We start from the raw sequence: 19,322 nt of genomic DNA, 5'->3' as shown, positions 1-19,322 counted from the left end.
AGAGCAGCTCTATGTAAATATACCTAACGTCACGGGAAAAAAAAAAAAAAAAAAAGAAAAAAAAAAAGAAAAAAATCAGTATGTAGGTGTCTTTTTATTTCAAGCCCTTTGCAGAGGGGCCGCCCCGGGGCTTGGCCGGTGCCGGTGCCGGTGCCTCGGCGGGGCGGCCCCGCGCATCCCCCGCGGCCGGAGGAGAGCGGAGATTTCTGCTTCCTTCCCCCGCACTTTTCTATCTCAGAGTACCATAATAAAAAGGCGCTGAGGTAAGGGTTATATGTGCCATCAATTTTTAGATTGGGATAATTAATTGTACTAATTTATGACCCCAGGCAATCGAAGGATATGTAAAAAGACTAAATATGGATGCTGGGAATAGAGGAGCTGGCAAAGGCATCCGCTCCCTGCCATCCACTCAGGGGTTGCTTCTGCCTTATCGATGGGTTGCCAAAACTTGAAGGGTTGCTGGAAGTGCTGCTTCTCACAAGACAGCTCAGGAGAAGGGAAAAAAAAAAAAAAAAAAAAAAAAGAAATGTCTGGGGTGGAAAGGGGCTGGAGGGAAAGAAAGACCAGGGGAATAAAGAAATAAATTGGTGGCGATGCGGCAGCCTGCAAATTTTCGGGCTAAAAGGCGAAAAAAAAAAAAAAAAAAAAGTAGAAAAGCAGACACACCACACACCCCCCTTCGCCCTACACAGGGGAAGATTTTTTTTTTTTTTTTTTAAAAAAAGGGTTGTTGGCTGCGGAAAGGTCAACCCCCCCCCGTCCTGCCAGGGCGAGATGGGGCTGGTGCTGCCGTGGCTTGTGCAGAGGCGAGAAAACACGCTGCCCACGGCGCCTGGAGCCGGGATTTATCAATGGCTCCTTCTCTGGGCGCTTTCCAGGCTGCTGAATGAGAAACAAGAGGCAGGAGATTGTATAAAAAATGAGCAGCGAGGGATGTTTAATCATAAAAACTTGTTATAGGTCCCTTTCTTTAATGAAATGAGTGGAGCAACGTTTTAATCTTTCTAATCAAAACCAGATCAGGCGAGCAAGATACGTTTGTCGCCCTCGTCCCGGTTCCTCCGAAATAAAAAAATCTGGAAGCGATTACTTCTGCTGATCTCATAAAATATTGCTCTTTAATATTTCTTGCTGAAGCATTTGGAGGTTTCTTTTCCTTCCCCTGATTTGTGTCCTCGCTTTTAAACCGGGGTCTATTTTTGTCACCGGAGGGGGACAGGCGCACCGCGGTCTATCAGCGGAGACATCCCTGGAGCAGGGGAAGCTAAAAAGCCCTTTTACAATCCCAGTTTTGTGCTAGGTCTGTTTGGAAAAACCTTAACGAGTGCAATGAAATGGTCAGGTTAGAAAACATTATAGCAAAGAGAAAGATTTATGGACCAAAAAAAAAAAAAAAAAAAAAAAAAAGAAGGGGGAAATCTTTCCACCTAAGTCATGTCATTTTTTAAAAAACTATTATTATTATTATTTTCCTTCCATCTGCTTCTCTCACTGCGTTCATCCCGCCTCAGATAAAGTCCTGCAGGGTCGGGAAGCGGCTCGCCCACGTCCTCTTCGCGAGAGGGGAGAAATCATCCCCGTTTTATCATTATTAAGAGGGGGAAAAAAAAATAATAAAAAAAATTCCCCATCATCATTTGGACAGGACTTTGGAGGCAGTTTCGGACCCGGCTCTCTGGAGGGGCTTGTCAGGAGCGTTTAGCGATGTTGAAAAGACATGATGTATGGAAGTTCATTTTGGCCCCCCTTTCATTCAAGCGGATCTCATTTCCAGTGCGACCACAGCCTGCTCCCTCCCCCTGCCCCCCCCTTCCCTCCCTCCCCAGCGCCCCCCCCCTCCCTCCCCAGCCCCTCTCCCCCCTCCCAGCCCCTCTCCCTCCCCGGCCAGACCCCTCGTTCGAGCCGGCGGGCAGCGCAGGAGATGCCCCTTTGTCTGCACCGAGCTGCTGGTTGGGGCTTTCTTTTGTTGGTGGTGGGTTGGGTTGGGTTAAAATCCTGCCGCAGTTTTAGTTCATGTGCAAGGCCCCCGGTATCCTCAACCCACACCCCCCCCACTTCCCACACCCCACACCCCCCCCCCCCCCTCCGCCGCCGAGTCCCCCGGTGAAGGGTTACACCAGTTATAAAATGCCATTTGGCCCTGCTGGGAGGCTGCGCTGGTGCGGCTCAGCCATTGAATTTCTCCGCCACCGCAGCCAGCGGAGGGAAAAAAAACAAAAAACAAAAACAAAAAAAAAAACCAAACCCCCAAAAAACAACAAAACCATCCCAGTGTGGCTCAAAATAAATAATAATAATTTTAAAAAAGAAAAGAAATGCGGCTTGCACCCAGCAGCACACCCTGTGGCCAGCCTTTTCCCGGATTAATGTATCAAAATGCTCCAATTTCGGCATTATTTGACATATGGCGCGTGTGTGCAGACGCATACTGATACAGCTATTGTGTGCCGGCGCTTGTGAACATGCACATGCATTTCTGCCCGAGGAGAGATGCGCTTATAGCTCTCGGGGAGGGAAAAAAAAAAAAAAAAAAAATCTATAGGCATGTATATGAGGTTTGGGGGGGGGGGGGGGGTTGTCTGGTGCGTGTGTGGGGTGTGTGTGCCTGGTTTCAAATCTGCCCTTTTGTAAGGCACACAAAACCGACAGGACCCTCCAGCTGTCCATAGGTACATTTCCGCAGCCAAAAAAATGCCACTTTTACAACTCTGTTTGTCTCCCTGCTATGCGGGGCTGAATAGGAGCGAACAAAACAGGACCCTAGATCTGGCTAGACGTCTGGCTTTAATTGCTTTATGGTTTAAATAAGGTGGGTGCTCTTCTCTTTGAAACCGGATTATTGGAATGTTTTGTCTACAAGCTACAAACAACAGACCCCCCTCGGAGGAGGGGAGATTTGAAAAAAAAAAAAAAAAAAAAAAGAAGAAAATCCAACCCCAACTCGAAGCCAAAACTGATAAAAGCGGGGAGGGGGGGGAAGGGGAGGAGGGGTGGCACAGCTGGTGGGTTGGTTTGGTCCTGCGTGTGTGTGCTGCTTTTTGCCTTTTTTTTTTTTTTTTTTTGTTATTTTTATGGGTGAGAAAAGAGGGAAATAAGGAAAAAAAAAAAAAAAAGGGGTGGGTGGGGGAAATGGCTTTTTCCCCAAATCGTGCCCGCGCTTGACTCTTTACAGGGGGGCGGCCGCACCGCGCTGCGCTGCTGGGGGGTCCCCCCCACCCCCGAGGGACCGGTAAGGGATTATCGGGTGTAACGCGCCGCCCGGTAATCCGCGTTCCCCCCCCACTCCGCGCCCGCGGCGCTGAGCCCCTGCGCGGCCGCGAGATGGCGCTGTTGCCCAATGTTAGCGCGGGGCTGCGCGCGGCGGGGAGCGCCCCGCGCCCGCGGCTCCCCCGCACCCGCGGAACGGCTCCGCGCCCGGGGATGGAAAGGAGTGAGGGGCAGGGGGGGAAGCGAGGAGCTGCCTGACTTCACCCCCCCCAACCCCCCGCCCCGCACCGTGCTGAAAACCCCCATAAAGAGCGCTTTTTTTTCTTTTTTTTTCTTTTTTTTTTCTTTTTTTTTTTTTTTTTTTTTTTGTGGGGAGCGCGGAGAGGCGCTCAGGGCTGACAGCTGACGGCGCGGGGAGCTCATAAAAATGCTTGCACAGAGAAATTGCCTATTTTGTTGTGGGTTTAGACCTGCTTCTCCCCCCCCCCCCCCCCCCCCCCGCCCCCCTCCCCTCTTTATTTACGCACGTCACGTATCTCCCCAAAGCCTCCTCATTTTGGGGTGGGGAAGGAGGGAATGACATTTTTCAGTGAAGGTCAGGGCAAAGGGCGGGGGGGGAACACAAAATAAACTCCGGGAGGGTACAATGAAACACCTAAAAGTACAATACAGCCACACCGATAAAGCTACATTCAAGCACATGCACCCGCAAGACACATCACCCCCCCACCCCCACATCTAAACACGGCCAAAACAGTAAAGACAAAGAGCAGCACTTTCCCCAGACAGTAAATGTCAAGATTTTTTTCCTTAAAAAGAAGCAGGCAATTGCATATATCTTATTTCATGAAATCTGGAAGGGGGTGGGGGGTCCTTTCTTTCACAGCAAACATTTCTTTCCCAGCCTAAGGTAGGATTCGGAAAAACTCGCTGCACCTTTGCTTCCTGCAGCCAGGGATAAGGGTTGGAAAAATGCAGCAGCTCTTCTCAATCCCAGCCCGAACTGCTCAGATCTGACAACTTTAATTTTTTTTTTTTTTTTTCACTTTAATTTGCACGGCTGCTTTTATTGCATGGGCAGGCATTGGGATTTTAAAAATAGAAATGCTATTGATTAGAGGAGGAAAATGGTCACCTCGACTATTAGCTGTTAATTAAGGAGCCTCTTTCCCTAGCTGCTCTTTTCTTCATTTTTTTTGGAGGGGGGGGAGTTCCCTAGGAAAGGGGCAATCTGGGGAAGGGGGGATGAGGTGGATGAGTTCTGTAAAAATGAATATGGTCATCGTGCCGCCCTTGAGATTATTCGGGTATGGAGACTATTTCTTCACAGCAAACGTAGCTTGATTTTTAAAAATATTTTCACAATAGGTGATGGAAAAAAAATCACTGTTCTCCTGCACAGTTCATTGTCTGATTACGGGGAGGAAAACCCCACCACATGTAGCCTTTGTAAATGGAAACATACCCTCGATTTAAGAAAATCTAATAAAGGTGGACTGGGTGGCTACTGGGTCTTTTCCTCTGCTTGGGAAGGTGTTTAAAAAAAAAAAAAAAAAAAAAAAAAGTACAGTTTCAACCTCACCAGAGGTTTGAGTCAACCCATGCCTCAAAAAAATTGAGAATGTGACCTTTACTGGGCAGAAAAACACACCTCAAAACAGCTTGGCGAGTGCAGCTGAGATGGGATTTTTCTCCCTCCACACTTGAAATCGGTCAGAGTCACCCAGGTCTCTTCTGAAAATAATTAGGCTGCCTTTTTTTTTTTTTTTTTTTTTTTTTATGGTGGAAGAACATGAGGGAAAGCTTTGAAGGTCTGTAGACTTTTTGGGAAAACACGGGGACTGTTTATAACACACTGTCATTTTAGTGAGCTTGACATTTTTTGCGGCTCTACAGAAAATACTGATTTGCGAAGTGTGTCCTCCTCCCTCCACCCCACCCACCCCACCCCCCTCGAAAAATTAACACGAATCCTGGTGATTTGATGTGATTTTTTAATGAGCGGAGTTCCTTCATGCAGTCGTAAAAATGAAGTGTCCGAAGTGAAAGGTTGCAGTGAGTGGTCACTTACGGTGCAAAAAAGTGGGGGCGAGGGGCACAAATACCACTTGCAATGGGAAAAGACGGGGAAAATCGCTATGTTGAATAGCGAAACAACAATAAAAAAATAATAATAAAAAAGAAAAAGGTCGATGGTTATTTTTTACAGGCATGCACAAAGGGGAGTACATACTTTCTGTCTCACTTTGCCTCTCTTTCGTCCAAAGTAGCTCTCTTTAAGCAATGGTCTACTTTATTCCCTTGGAAGGAAGCTTCCCTGTTATTTCCAGCCGTGGATTTTCAGTGGTTGGTTTGAAAGGAAGCAAGGGGGGAAAAAAAAAATAATAAATAACTCCCCATAATTTTCTGCCTTTATTTTCTTTAAAGAAGGACAGCAAGAAGCAGCCAATCAATACGGAGACGCTTCCCTCGCCCGCTCGCTCCCGTTTTGCTTTTGTTTGCTTGTTTGATTCCAATCTTCCAACCACCATCACCACAATAACAACAACACACACACACCCCCCAGAAAAAAAAAGGCAAAAAAAGGAACAAAAGGAAAAAGAAAACAAAAAAAAAAAAACAAAACCAAGGAAAATAAAATAAAAGGAAATCTGGGCTCAGCACTCCAACCCCAGCAGAACCCCCCTCCCTTTTCTGCCCCCCTCTAGGTGGGAGCAAGCCCACCCTCGCAGCCCCCCCGGACCCCAACACAATGACAACAACAACAACAACAACAACACCAGGGGCACCCCCACCATCCTCCCTGGTAAACGGGTGAGCCCAGGGGAGGGGAGGGGGGGCGATGCTGAGCACTAGAATAAGCTTCACCCCGAATTTTTCTGGAGGGGGGAGGTGATGGGGAGGGCAAGGGGGGGCTGCTTGGGCTCCCTTTACCTGTTGAGGTTACCTAGGCTGACCTCCCAGCGCATGTATTTGCTGCCATCAGTGAAGAGGCTGCTGCTGGGAAAAAAAAAAAAAAAAAAAAGGGGGGGGGTTGGATATTAATGCGCACCTTCACCCTCCTCCACTCATTAGGTGTGGGTGCCCCCCCTCTCCGGAGGGTTGTGTGTGTGTGTGTCACCCCCCCGACATACACCACCTTTCCTCCATTCCCCCCCTCCTACAAAAAAAAAAAAAAAAAAAAAAAAAAAGCGCGCCCCAAAACGCTGTCATTTGGCTGGCAGGCTGTCTCAGCGTGGCGGAGGGATGTGTACATATCGCGTGTGAGGGGAGAGAGGAGGGAAAAAAAAAAGAAGAAAAAAAAAAAAAAAAAAAGAGCCACACCACCGGGATTTTGAGGAATTTGCCTGTGGTGTTAAAGGGAAGGAGCAGAGTTACAGAGAAATTGAGAGAGAGAGCTCTACCTACCGACAGATTACAAGAGAAGTCAAGAGCACCGAGAACCAACCGTACAGACACACAGAGGCACCATGAAACGCCTTTGAGATCGCATTAAAAAAAAAAAAAAGCCACTAAAAAGCAGGACTTGAGACAGTCCAGGGACAATCTCGCACTAATCTAGAATTAAAGCCGTCTTTTTTTTTTTTTTCCTTTTTTTTTCTCCTTTTTTTTTTTTTTTTTTTTTTTTTTTTTTTTGCATGCGAGGGTCATGAGTTCCTACTTTGTAAATCCTCTCTTTTCCAAGTACAAAGGCGGTGAATCGCTGGAGCCAACTTACTACGACTGCAGATTTCCACAAAGTGTTAGCAGGAGCCATGCTCTCGTGTATGGTCCGGGCACTACTGCTCCCACCTTCCAGCACCCTTCACACCACGTCCAAGAGTTTTTCCACCACGGAACCTCCAGCATCTCCAACTCTGGATACCAGCAAAACCCATGCGCCTTGGCGTGTCACGGAGACGCTTCTAAATTCTATGGATATGAAGCTCTACCGAGGCAATCGCTTTATGGTGCTCAGCAAGAGACGACTGTTGTACAATATCCTGACTGTAAATCGTCTTCCAACAGTAACTCTAGCGAGGGACAAGGGCATTTAAATCAAAATTCGTCTCCCAGTCTCATGTTCCCATGGATGAGACCTCACGGTTAGGACCTTTTTTTCCTCCTCCTTAAATGTTTTCCTTTATTTTTTTCTCTCTTTCTCTCTCTCTCTCCCCTCTCTCTCTGTCTGTCTGTCTATCTATATATATATGTATGCATATACAAGCACAAACATACGTATAGATATATAAACATGCACATACACACATATGCATACATATATATATATATATATAAATATAAATATAAGAGGCATAGATGTAAAATATGAAAGCAATGAGCAGTTTTGTGCTAATGTTTCTTCTTTTTAGGAAGACCTTTGAAAGCAAACAAGGCAGCAGTTACTAGAGAGCCAGCAAGGTGATTCCCTGCAAAAGGCTTAAATCACAATAAAGTAAAACTTGTTTTTTATTGCTTGCCTTGAGGATAGGCAATAAGATACAGCTCCCACGAGGTTATTTGCATGTTGATAATACACTGCTCTTTAAATGTCATATAGCCTTTCATAACCGCTTGGAGACGAAGCCTGAAAGGTGGGAACTTGTATAAGTATTACTAATACTTTACATCTGTTTCTTAAAGCCTAGAGATAAAAGTTTAAACAGAAAAGGAAACTTAGCTCAGAGCTATGGGGTGGGGTGGAGGAGAACAGTCTGCTGTCCTGGCTTAAAAAAAAAAAAAAAAAAAGGGGGTGGGAAATTCAAAATAATTTGGGCTGAATGGAACTTTGCTCATGTGAAGTCCAGATAATTGCACAGAAACCGAAATACTTCAAAGTACAAGTTTCCCCCACCTAAGGACCAAGGTTGTCTAGAAGCCTTGTTAATTCAAAACATGTGAAGGTTAGTGTTAATTTTAAGGACAATCAGAGCCCGAAAGTTTTCTCCCCTACCCCCACCCAAATTTAACAACAAAAAAAGGAAAATAGAAAGGAGTTCTGGCTCATGTAGAGGATGTGGCCCAGAGGCTGGGAGATAGACGCAGAGGAAAACACGTTATTTATCTAAGCTTTGACCTAGAGGTAGTCTCAAGGATGCAATCATTCCAATCTGGAGCTTTTTTTTTTTTTTTTTTTTTTTCTTTTTTGCAAATAGATTGTTTTTCTCATTAAGAAAGGACCGTGCAGAAGGAAGTGCAGGGGCTCAGCTGCACATACCTCAGTCCTCTTTCTTTCCTTTTTGGCTATTGCTGCAAATGTCCACCTCGACTTGTTTTAAATACAATCTCTGTGTTTGCACAGGCAAATATCCATCTCTGTCTGTGTGTGCTTTACAGACACACAGCCCTAACCGAAAGGACAGGGAGAGGGGATTTAATAGAAAATTCAAATTCTCAGGGTGTAAATATTAGCAAATAGGAGGACCCTGAGTCTGTATTTTTGGAAGAATAGTTGGAAAAGGAAACCAGAGTTGGGCTTTTTGAGGGGAAAAGAGAGAAAGAGAGAAAGAAAGAAAGAGGGAGAAAAGAAGAAAGAGAGAGAGAATGACAGAAAGAGAGAAAGACAGAAAGAAAGAAAGAGAGAGAAAGATAGAAAGAAGGAAAGAAAGATAGAAAGAATGAAAGAAAGAGAGAAAGAATGAAAGAAAGAGAGAAAGAATGAAAGAAAGAATGAAAGAAAGAGATAAAGAATGAAAGAAAGAGAGAAAGAAGGAAAGAAAGAAGGAAAGAAAAAGGAAGAAAGAAAAAGGAATGGGGAGGAGAAAGGCTGGGGAGGATTTTATGGTGAACAATGCACCTTTCTTAGGAAAAAATATATATATTTTTTTAGAAAATGAAGCTGCCCACCAGGACTCACCATCCAGAATCACCTTTTAGGAAACTGGAAAGGTCTCTTTTGTGAATGAGCTTGACACACACCTCCCTGCACCCAGCCAAGCAGCCCGAGCTGAAGACTCCCCAGGCAGAGCAGGGAAGGGCAGCTGGCTCCAGCATTAATAGCAATATCAGCCCTATGATTACTAATAATAACCCAGCGACCTTCATTTAGTGCCTTTAATATGCAAAGGGTTGAGAGGGGCTTTTTTGGGGAGGGGGGGCAGCAGTTTCTCTAGGAAAATTGAGGCGAGGGGGGCTGGGGGGGGGGGGGGGGGAGCAGAGCCTCCAAAGGGGGGAGAATTAAGAAGTTATTTGATGTTTGTGTCCTACAGCTCCCGGAAGACGCAGTGGCAGACAAACTTACAGCCGGTACCAGACCCTGGAGTTAGAAAAGGAGTTCCTCTTCAACCCGTATTTGACACGGAAGCGGCGGATTGAGGTCTCTCACGCCCTGGGACTGACCGAGAGACAAGTGAAGATCTGGTTCCAGAACAGGAGGATGAAGTGGAAAAAAGAAAACAATAAAGATAAGCTGCCGGGGGCCAGGGACGAGGAGAAAACGGAAGAAGAAGGGAATGAAGAAGAGGAAAAAGAAGAGGAGGAAAAAGAAGAAAGCAAGGACTGAGTTCTCAGCCCCTTGAAGTCTCGTTTTATGGCAGATGATAAATCGAGATGTTTACGACGGTCATTTGCTTTTATAGAGTATAGAATGGAGAGGCTCACACAGCAGTAACTACCTGTCAAACAGTTGTAGCCTTTTTTACTGTCATAGAAACTTCCCCTACTTTCCCCCCCTCCCTTTTTTTCTTTTTTAATAGCTGCGTTTTTAGTTCAATAAATACATAGTTGGCTTGACTGCAAGAGCAGGAAAAAAAAAAGAAAAAAATTAAATGATCCAGCAAAGCAAAACCACCCCCAACCCCCCTGAGCCAAGCCTGGAAGCAAATGTCATTGCTCGTCCCTTGCTCCCTCTGCTCCCGCCTGAGAAGCTGCACACACGGATGGGTGCAGAATATGTATTTACTTGAACAACTTTGACTTTGCCTCTTTTTTTTTTTTTTTTTTTTTTTTTTTTTTTTAAGCTGGGTTCTGCCTCTCCCGAATGACCCTAGGGGAAGTGCGAGGGTGCTTCCAGCTTCCTTAGCTTGTTTGTGTAGTGTCTGTCTATCTGTGGAGATCTCCATTCCTACCAGCCATTTATCAATTCCCTCGGAGGGGCCGTTCCTGCAGCCCCTGCCAGATAAGAAGAGGAGCTTGGAGGGTGAGCATACCTGGTAGCGCCCGCAAACACACCCCCCCCGCCATATACCCCCCCATTTCTATAGGACTGAGGCTTGTATATACCTTGATAGGCCAAAATACGCAACCCTTCCTTATTTCTATAGGCGCTGTTTACCCTTTGCCTGTGTGAGCACTCGAAATTCTTCATGTACTACCTAAAGGGAAAACCTGCAATAATTATCAAATCTATTATCAACAAGGGGCTTACATATCCTAAATTTTACTTGGTCAGAATTTATTTAAGAGAGAGAGCGAGCTGTGTTTTTGCCCTGATGCAAGCTACTAAGTAGCATAAAATAATAATAAAAATACAATAAAAAAACCCAACCAACCTTGTATTGTACTTTATCACTACCTATAGAAGGAGTCATGCTTTGAAAGTATTTGTAATGCGGTTTTATTGTCGTTTGTTGCTGCTTATTTTCTTGGAAAAAAAAATAAAAAAAAATCCCAACAACTGAAACTGCCTAGTTGAGAACGCACAGTATTGTATTATTTTATTGTGCTTATAAAGTAGTGTAGAACTAAATTGCACTGAATGTATAGTTATCTATTTGTCTTGACTTATCTGTTAATGCAACATGCTCGAAACAAAAAAAAAAAATCGTCATTTGTTTTATGTAAAAGCATAGTTCTGCGTGTTCAAACTCTGAATGTAGCAATTACCGCCAGAAAAAGAAAAAGAAAAAGAAAAAAAAAAAAAAAACATTTCTGGACACCGTGGATTTGTATTGTATACGTGAGACATTACGTAAATAATAATAATTATTATAATAATAATAATAAAAGATTTTAAAAGGACTGCGTTGCCTACAGTGCTATGTCTCTATTTAAAAGCACCCACACGTACACATCACTCAGAGTGGGCTCTGACTAATATTTCATCCTTCAAATCATCTTTGGCACGCTTCAAAAACCAAGGCTCATCTTTATTTGGGAGGAAATCAGAACATCTTGGCTCAACCACCAGCTCGGGCAGGGGGAGGATTTCTGCTCCTGCCTCCCTGGCCGGAGCCTGAGCGGGGCATTTCACTGCTGCAATGGCAAATGCTCATTAAAAATGACAATGTTGCTGCTAATTGTCTGACTGAAGCTGTAGGTCCGCCAAAAAAAAAAAAAAAAAAACAACAACAAAAAAAAAAGAATAAAATCAAATATTCCAATGACTCCAGCACTGTTAAGTCTTTTTTTGTGGGGTGGGAAGGGGGGAATAAAGTGCATGAAGGGTGTGCGGCTGCGTTTTTACTTCTCCCAGCTGGGAAGTGCCATTTGAAAGATCTGGAAAGTCAAACCCTTGGTCCAGAAAAAAATCCCCCCCGCGCTGGGTCAGGGCTGGCGGCGGGGGGCACCGCGGCCCCCCCGCCCCCGCCTGCAGCCCCGCGGGCGCTCGGTGGCCCGAGAGGCGTTAGGTGTGCGCGGAAAACCCGCGCAGAGCCCCGCGCAGAGCCCTGGGCAGCAGGAGGGCTCGGCACTCGGGGGCAACACCTTTCCCTGGCGGAAAACATCGGGGAACACGCCAAAAAAAAAAAAGAAGTTGGCGAGAAAACAGCTTATTTATTTATATAGGCGCAAAGCCCCTTTTACTCTACCCCCAAATCCATACCTTCTTCCCCATGGACAGCATCCCTAACGTACCACATCCTTGTATCTTACTATTATTACTATGATTACTATGATTACTATTATTATTATTATTGCTATTATTATAATAATATTATATTTTATTATATTTTATCATATTTTATTACATCCTATTTTATTTACAGCAAAACCTGGCGGTGACGCCTTCAGGTCTCTCCTCTACTTCTCGGATGAGAGATGAACTTTCTAAACATTTCTCTTACCACCAGCCTCATTTCGTTGAACGAGGTCCATTGATCTGTAAAACCGGGTGTATCTTTCTTTTTTTTTTTTTTTCTTTCTATCTTTTTTTTTTTTTTTTTTCCCCCTTGCTGATAAATGGACTACATCATCCCGAGCCCAGGGATGCAGGAGGAGACGGGATGTTTACCCAGATATTGTAGATAAGGAAGCACAAGGCTCCTCACACGCAGCCTGCTGTCTGGAGGCTCCTCTGTGGGCTTCAGACATTCTTAACCCAAAACCCACCAAGCTTAAAGGATTTAAATGCCTCAGGGCTTGAAATTGCTGGACTCTGCCCAGGAGGGCTGGGGGAAGGAAAAAAAAAAAAAAAAAAAAAAAAAAAAAAGGAGGAGAAATAGCGAAGTTCTGCGGCGCGCAGGAAAACGGGACTCGGGTGGGTGCACCCACACCCACTTTTTCTCACTTTTTCCCCCCATATTTGCAGCGCGGGTCGCACCCCCCTGCAATGTCAGGGCGAAATGGGGCTGGAGGGGCTTGGGGGGGGGGGGAGAAATGCCCCGAAAATGGCAACAGCGGGGTCGGATCCTGCGCGGGGATGGGGCTGAGCCTCTGCATGTGCACCGCGTGTGCGCAGCTCCCGTGGGTGCCCACTCCCGAATTGCACAAAATACCAATACAGGCAGATTTCCCCTCGCTGCAAAGCCCGTAATGTCCTCGTTAACCGGCGTTAATCTCCCAAGAAATACATAAAAACCACCAATAAGGTTTATTCTAGACTTTTCTATGTCGAGGGCAGGCACGGAAGGTAAGCAGTTTTATTAGTCATAAAACAGAGCGGTTTATTCTAACAGAGCTTTTTTTTCTTGGGGGATATTTATCCAGCGTTTACAGCAAGGGGGGTTTTATTTTTTTCTCCCCCTCCCGTTTGGCATCATAGGATGGATGTGTGCTCATTCATTCCAGCGATGAAAAAATCCGCAGAAATCGGTGAAAATAAAATATTTTCTGTTATATTCCATAAGAAAAAAATAAAAAAAGAAAAGGAAAGAAAAAAGAAAGAAAAAAAAAAAACGTGGTAAAGGCTTTGCATAGAAAATATCCTCTCAACGAGGGGGGAAGGAGAGGGAGAACTTATCAAAGTGTTTAAAAATAATAATAATAAAAAAAAAAGAAGCTGCATCCGCACTCTATCCATCATATTTAAATCTACAAATCTAAGTAGTTTTATCCGAACGAATACTACAGAATGACATTTATCTATCAAAAGGGTCTGGAGTTAAATTATTGAAACTACAGCCGCAGCAGTTAGTTTTGGGGTAAATGTTTATGTTCTGTAGTCAACACAAGAGAGTCGCATCTTCAGATGACATCCAGTTATTTCTGTAATCACTCCATCATTTCAAGAGAAAAAGAGAAGAGACCATTTTATGGGGGAAAGTAATTTGAAAGAAGATTCGCTCTCCACAAAGTGGCTTATTCAGAAATGATCATAGCTTCGGTATTACTGAAATTAGACTCATCTACCCGCCTGAAGTAAGAAATATCGTCCTATTCCAGGCTTTTTATTAGCCAATCAAATTTCCTTCGGATCTCCATTTGTGATTTGTGAAAAATATAATTCCTCGAAAAGCTGAGTTTGAGCATATTGCTTATTTTCCCTTAATTTATTATTCTAATCACAGCCGCCGCCGTGCGATAATGCAGCCATTAGGCGAAAAAATTCGTTTAGATTTTATACTCCGAAATGGGCACGGATTATATTTGAGAGACAACGAATTTCTCGGGCATTAAATTTTTTTTGCGCGGATGGAGACGAGAAAGGAGGGAGGGGAGGAAGATGCGCGGGGGCGGAGGTGGGGGAAACTTTGTGGGCTAGATTTGTACAAAAAAGGCAATTCTGCCCCATTATTTTTTTTTTCAGTTCATCCTATTTTTTCCTCCCAGACTTCCCCCCCCCCCTCAAATTCACAGGTCTTTTATTCCACACACCCCCCCCCCCAAAAAATCCTCCTCCCTAATATTGGGAGAGGGGAAGTGGTTTTAGAGAGGGGGGACAGATGGAAGGAGCAAAACGATCGTCCAAAATCCTCTTTAGCAAATGTGCGCCCAGGTTACTTTCTGCCTGCCAGGATCAAAATTTCCTCCTCACATTATGGAATTTATTATCTTGTCTGCTCTCTGGAAAATGGGATCTCCATTGTGCTCGGGAAGCTGTTGTGGTCGTAGTTTCCCCCCTCGTAACTTTTAACTACCTGTTATAAAATTTATTGGTGGTTTGTAAAGTGAATAAAGTAATTTCCCTTCCATCCGGTTGTATTACAACCTTTGTGTTGTTTGGGCAGACAGACACACATCCAGCCAGGGGGAGAAAAAATAAATAAATTAAAGAGGCAGGGAGTGAGAGCCCCCCCTCCCCTTCACGCCCCCCCCTTCTTTTATTTTCCTCAATTAAAATTAAATTAAGGCGCGGAAATACCTGGGGAAAAAAAAAAAATGGTGCTGTCCCTGGAAGTGCGCGGGTACAGAGGGAAATGGGTAGGAAAGGTTGCGCCAAAATATTTTATCTTCCTAATTTTTCTGGCTGCAGGAGTGCGGTGCGTGCGTGGCCCTGGGAGCTGAAATTTGGGATTGGGGGGGTGGGAGAAAAAAAAGAAAAATCTCTTTCCAGAAGGAGAAGAAGAGCAGAAAGGCGGCTCCTTGCAGGGTTTAATGTGGAGGAGCCCATCTGAGCAGGCTGGGCTTTGCGGTTGCCTATTTACACCAGTTGTGGTTCGCGTGGTGCCTCCAAAGCAGGCCTCTACACGGCACAAAAATGTCGCTCCCCTTCCAAATCAATATTTCCCAGCCGTCTACACGGACCCCCCCCCGGCTTGGAAAAAAAAAAAAAAAAAAAAGAAAAAAAAATCAAAGAGCTTAAAAAAAAAAAAAAAAAATTTCGCTTTTTATCAAGCAGCGCATCCCTGGCCCCGTGGCGTGATAAAACAAAAGGCCGGGGGGGGCTTCCTGGAGGAAAAATAGCATAAGGGAAAAAAAAAAAAAAAAGATTGAAGTGCTTTAAAAACATGTATGTAGGTGTCCCAACAGCAAATCATAAAGCTGGGTGGGTTTAGGGAATTTAGTAAAGGGGCTGCAAGAGTTTCTGGGTCAATACTGCGCCTTTGGCTCAAGTTTTGGGTGTAATTTGGGCAGTTCCAGGTGCCCCCCCGCCCGGGCTGGGCTAGGCAGACTGGGCGCTGCGGGGTGCGCGGGGATGGAGTGGGGCGGGGGGGGGGGAATGGGGAGGTTTAGGGGGGGGAAAAAGGTGGGGAGGGACATTTTTTTGCCCTGGGAAGGTTTCATTTGCAGCGGACACACCCTTTGGGCTGGCGGGGAAATCCGGGGTGGTCAGAAATAGCCATTTTTCTTATTTTTTTCCTCGAGCATATTGTCCTTGATTATTAATTAAATGCTTTTAAAATTAACATGCCCTCGTCATTTAAAGTATTTATTTTTCAAACCCAGTGTGCTCCATTTCTATCTCCACTGTCCTTCTTCCTCGATGTTTCCCTATTTCCTCCCCCCCAATTAATTCCCAACACGGAGACTAATAACGCTCAGCGCTAAAGGCCAAATCTCCTTAGTTAAAAAAAAATGCTGAGAATTAACGCGAGCAGCTAATAATCATAAAATTAAACCGAATCTATCTTTAAAAGAAAAAAAAAAAAAAAAAAAGAAGAAATCCACCCTCCCTTATATTAACGCGGTGGCTTAGAAGATAAAAAAGGGGGGACAGTGAAGAGGGGGGGGCGTAGAGAGAAAAAAAAATCCTAATATTAAAGCAGAATTGTATAAACATGGCGACAGACGAGAGCATTTGCACTCGTCACAAAAAAATGCAACGCATTCCTGGTTGTTTGCAGAAAATTTACAGCTGAGCAATAAAAGTTTACGACTGAATCACAAGTTGGATTGGCCACAGGAAGTCATGTGGACTCCATCCATGAACGTGAACTTTTTATTGTGGTTTCTCTTATGACTCTTTCGCAGTAGTCTTTCCTTTAACAGTCCAAGCAGTGCCAGGGGTAGGATGGTATTTTTCCCCCCCTTAATTATTAGCGTGATGATGAGGAGGAGGATTTTTTTTTTTGCTCCAAAAAAAAAAAATCTCGATTTTTTGACCCCCCTCCCCGTCTCCTTGGGGTTGGAATTCTTGGTTGCTTTGGGCATTTTGGCATTAATGAGTTTACTGCTGCGTCTGGTTGCCGCCTCCTATTCCCCACCCCTAGGGGCAAAACGCAATGCATTTCCTTCGCAGGATGCGATGATGAGGGGGCACAAGCAGTTGTAAATACCTTTTTTTTTTTTTTTTTTTTTTTTTTAAGCCCCCAAAAAAAAAGCAAACCCCAGAGAGAGACAGATTCCTCCTTCAGCTTCCCCCATCCCTTGCCCAACCAGAGAAGAACTGTTTTGCTTTTGTTTCCGTCTTTTTTCTTTTTTTTTTTCCCTTTTTTTTTTTTTCTTTTCCTTTTTTTTTTTTTTTTTTTTTAATGTTTCTGTGGAGCTGAGCTGCAGCGTCAGTGGATCAGAAAGAGGGAGAGACAGAGAAAAAAGAGAGAGAGAGTGAGAGAGAGGGAGAGGGGGAGACAGGAGCCTCTGGTAAGTGTTCCCTTATTGGTTAAAATGTGTAACTAATGATCCATAGCCCGGGTGTTAAGGATAATGATGCATCGTTGTGCGAGCGAGGGGTGTAGCTTGGATATGAGGGAAGGCTGCTGCGGGGCGGCAGAAATGCAGTTAATTCGGGGAAAAAAAAAAAAAAAAAAAAAAAAAAAAAAAGATTTGCTGTTGCTGATGTCATATTCGGGGTGCGGGGAGGCAGGTCGGGGGGCGCCGGGGGATGGGGAGAGGGGGGGGATGGGGTTGTGGGGTGGGGGCGCGTTGGAAGGGGAGAGGAGGGAGGAAAAAAAAGGAAAATATATAGGAGATGGAAAATGAATCCTCCTAACTTTTCCTTAAAAAAAAAAAAAAAAATAAAAAAATAAATAAGGGGGGGGGGGAGCGCATGCGCGGAGGGGCCGGCCCGGCGCAGCTCGGGTGGGGCGTCCAAGGCTGCTGGTCGTGCCATAATTAATGAGCTGCGCTGCTAATTGTGTGCGCGAGGCCCGGCCTTGCACGCCCATCGCCCCCCCCGCAGCCCCCCCAGCCCCGGCGCCGCCGGCCGCGGCCTGCGCCTCTTCCGCGGGGCTGCGCGCTTTCGCTCCCGGGGCAATAATTAATATTAAGCGGCGAGCTGATTAACAATCAACTCTTTGCATCCCAAGAGCTCCCCCTTTTATTCGCTTTTTGCAACCGGGCGGGTGGAAAGTTCTCCGGAAAAGGGGCTTTTATTGAATTTTATGGAATTCTATTGAATTTTATGGAATTTTATGCAGTTTCCCCCCCTTGCAAAGGAGCAATTGAACCAAACTCTGTGTCGTAAAAAAATAATCACACTAATAACTTTCAGGAGCGCGCTGGTTTTCCTGCGAAGTGGTTAACACGGTGCTGGCTTTTATATTTTATTTGCATGCAAGTCCCTCCCCTTTCCCTTATTTTTATTATTATTAGATGGGGTTTTTTCCCCTTTCCTCCAGCAACTTTAATTCAGGTTTAACGGGTGAGATTTAAAGCGTGACCCTTCCCCTGCTAACCTCCCCATCTACCTATCCATCCACCTACCTCCCCACCTACCCATCCATCATCTAATCTGATCTATCTCCCTGTATATACCGGTGCCGTGTAAAGAGAGAGATATATATTTATATATAATGTAGTGACTTCATTTCCTCTCGCGGTTGTATTTCTTTCTCTTTCCTGATCAATCCTCGGTGGTTAAAAAAAAAAAAAATAAATAATAAGAATAAGGAGCGTGTGTATGAGCAGAGATTCGCTGTTGGCGCTGCCAGCCCGTGCACGTATAGGGCAGGATGTATACATATATAGGGGCGGACATTAAATAAACCCTGTGGGGGAGGGGTGGCAGAGGCGATGGCAATTTTCTGGCTTATTATAAGCGATTTTGGGGGTCCCCAGAGTGTGGCCAGCGGGGCCGTCTGAGGAAGGGGGGATTTGGGGGAGGAAAGGGGGGAGCTGGAGGCCGAGGGGGCTCCGCGCTTTCTGCCTTGCTGCTCTTTTTGGTGGTGCTGTTGTTGTTTTCTGGTGGTTTTTAAAGAAAAATGGCCTCCTCGATTTTAATTTCCAGCGCGCGTTTGTAGAGGTGAATTAGCAAAAGCGGTTTATTAAGTTCTGGGGTGGCTTCTGGTGGCGGTGTCTTACATTTAATTGGGGGGGGGAAATAAATAAATAAATAAATAAATAAATAGAGATATGGATGGGGGAGTAAAAAAAAAAAAAAAAAAAAAAGGACAAGTTTTCAAAGTTGGTTTCCCTTTTCCTTTGAGAAATCTGGTAAATCCTTGCGCCTGCCTTTGGGGCTGGAAATTATCGGCTGAACAAAACCGAGCGCTGACGTTCCCCTTCCCCTGAAAAGGGAATTTTTTATTCCGGTTTTGCAGAGCGTTGTCTTCGAGACAACAGGCGGTTCGCCCATTTATTTTTATTTTCCAAGCATGAAGTAAATAAAGGGTTCGGGGATGGGATGCGGGGAAATAAAAAAGAGGGAAAGAGACAGTTTTGCCTTGGTTTTGTTCGCTGGGAAAATCCCGTTGTGTGGAGGCTCTGCCTGTACCGCGGCTAGTCGTAAAGACATTTTATGAGCAAACAATGAGTGTTTATTGGAACCACATGATTACAGAAATGGGATCTTTTATTGTTTTCAGCCTGAAATCCGTCTGCTCTCCCTCCCCGAGCCCCGGCTCCCATCAGCGCCGGGATGCTCCCACCGCCGCCCCACATTAAACCTTCCGCCAGGCCTGGAACCCCCCAAAACAACTTTAAAATATATTGATTTTCTCCTTTCCCTTGACGTATTGTCATCCTTCAGACACTCGCAATGCTGAGAAACATTTTTAGGATGTAGAGCTAGAATAACGGAATGATTTATATTCTCTGAGATGTTTTCTTTCTTTTTTTTTTTTTTTTTTTTTTTTTTTTTTTATCCCGGTTTAAAGCAGAGGAAATAAATCGCTGCTTGTATCTGTAACATCAGGGATTATAGGAAAATTGCCACGTGT

General features: G+C 44.9%; 1 protein-coding gene across 1 annotated transcript; it reads left to right on the top strand.

Annotated features, from left to right (window-relative positions):
- Positions 1 to 6,493: 6,493 nt before the first annotated feature.
- HOXC8 (homeobox C8) lies at positions 6,494 to 11,087 on the top strand. Its single transcript, XM_032989021.2, has 2 exons — positions 6,494 to 7,295; positions 9,399 to 11,087. The coding sequence occupies exons 1-2, from the start codon at positions 6,860 to 6,862 to the stop codon at positions 9,689 to 9,691; spliced, it is 729 nt and encodes a 242-aa protein (XP_032844912.1). The 5' UTR covers positions 6,494 to 6,859; the 3' UTR covers positions 9,692 to 11,087.
- Positions 11,088 to 19,322: the final 8,235 nt, after the last annotated feature.

The sequence above is a fragment of the Tyto alba genome, unplaced genomic scaffold (assembly GCF_018691265.1).
Source record: "Tyto alba isolate M040663 unplaced genomic scaffold, T.alba_DEE_v4.0 Super-Scaffold_23, whole genome shotgun sequence".
Classification (NCBI taxonomy): Eukaryota; Metazoa; Chordata; class Aves; order Strigiformes; family Tytonidae; genus Tyto; species Tyto alba.
Note: the sequence above shows the minus strand (reverse complement) of the source record. Positions and strands in the feature narration are given on the sequence as shown.

What these genes read in the sequence shown, in the direction of transcription:
- HOXC8 (XM_032989021.2), top strand. Translation starts at nt 6,860, where the DNA reads ATGAGTTCCTACTTTGTAAATCCTCTCTTTTCCAAGTACAAAGGCGGT. An exon ending in CCCATGGATGAGACCTCACG is followed by an intron (nt 7,296 to 9,398) that starts GTTAGGACCTTT and finishes TGTGTCCTACAG; the next exon opens with CTCCCGGAAGACGCAGTGGC.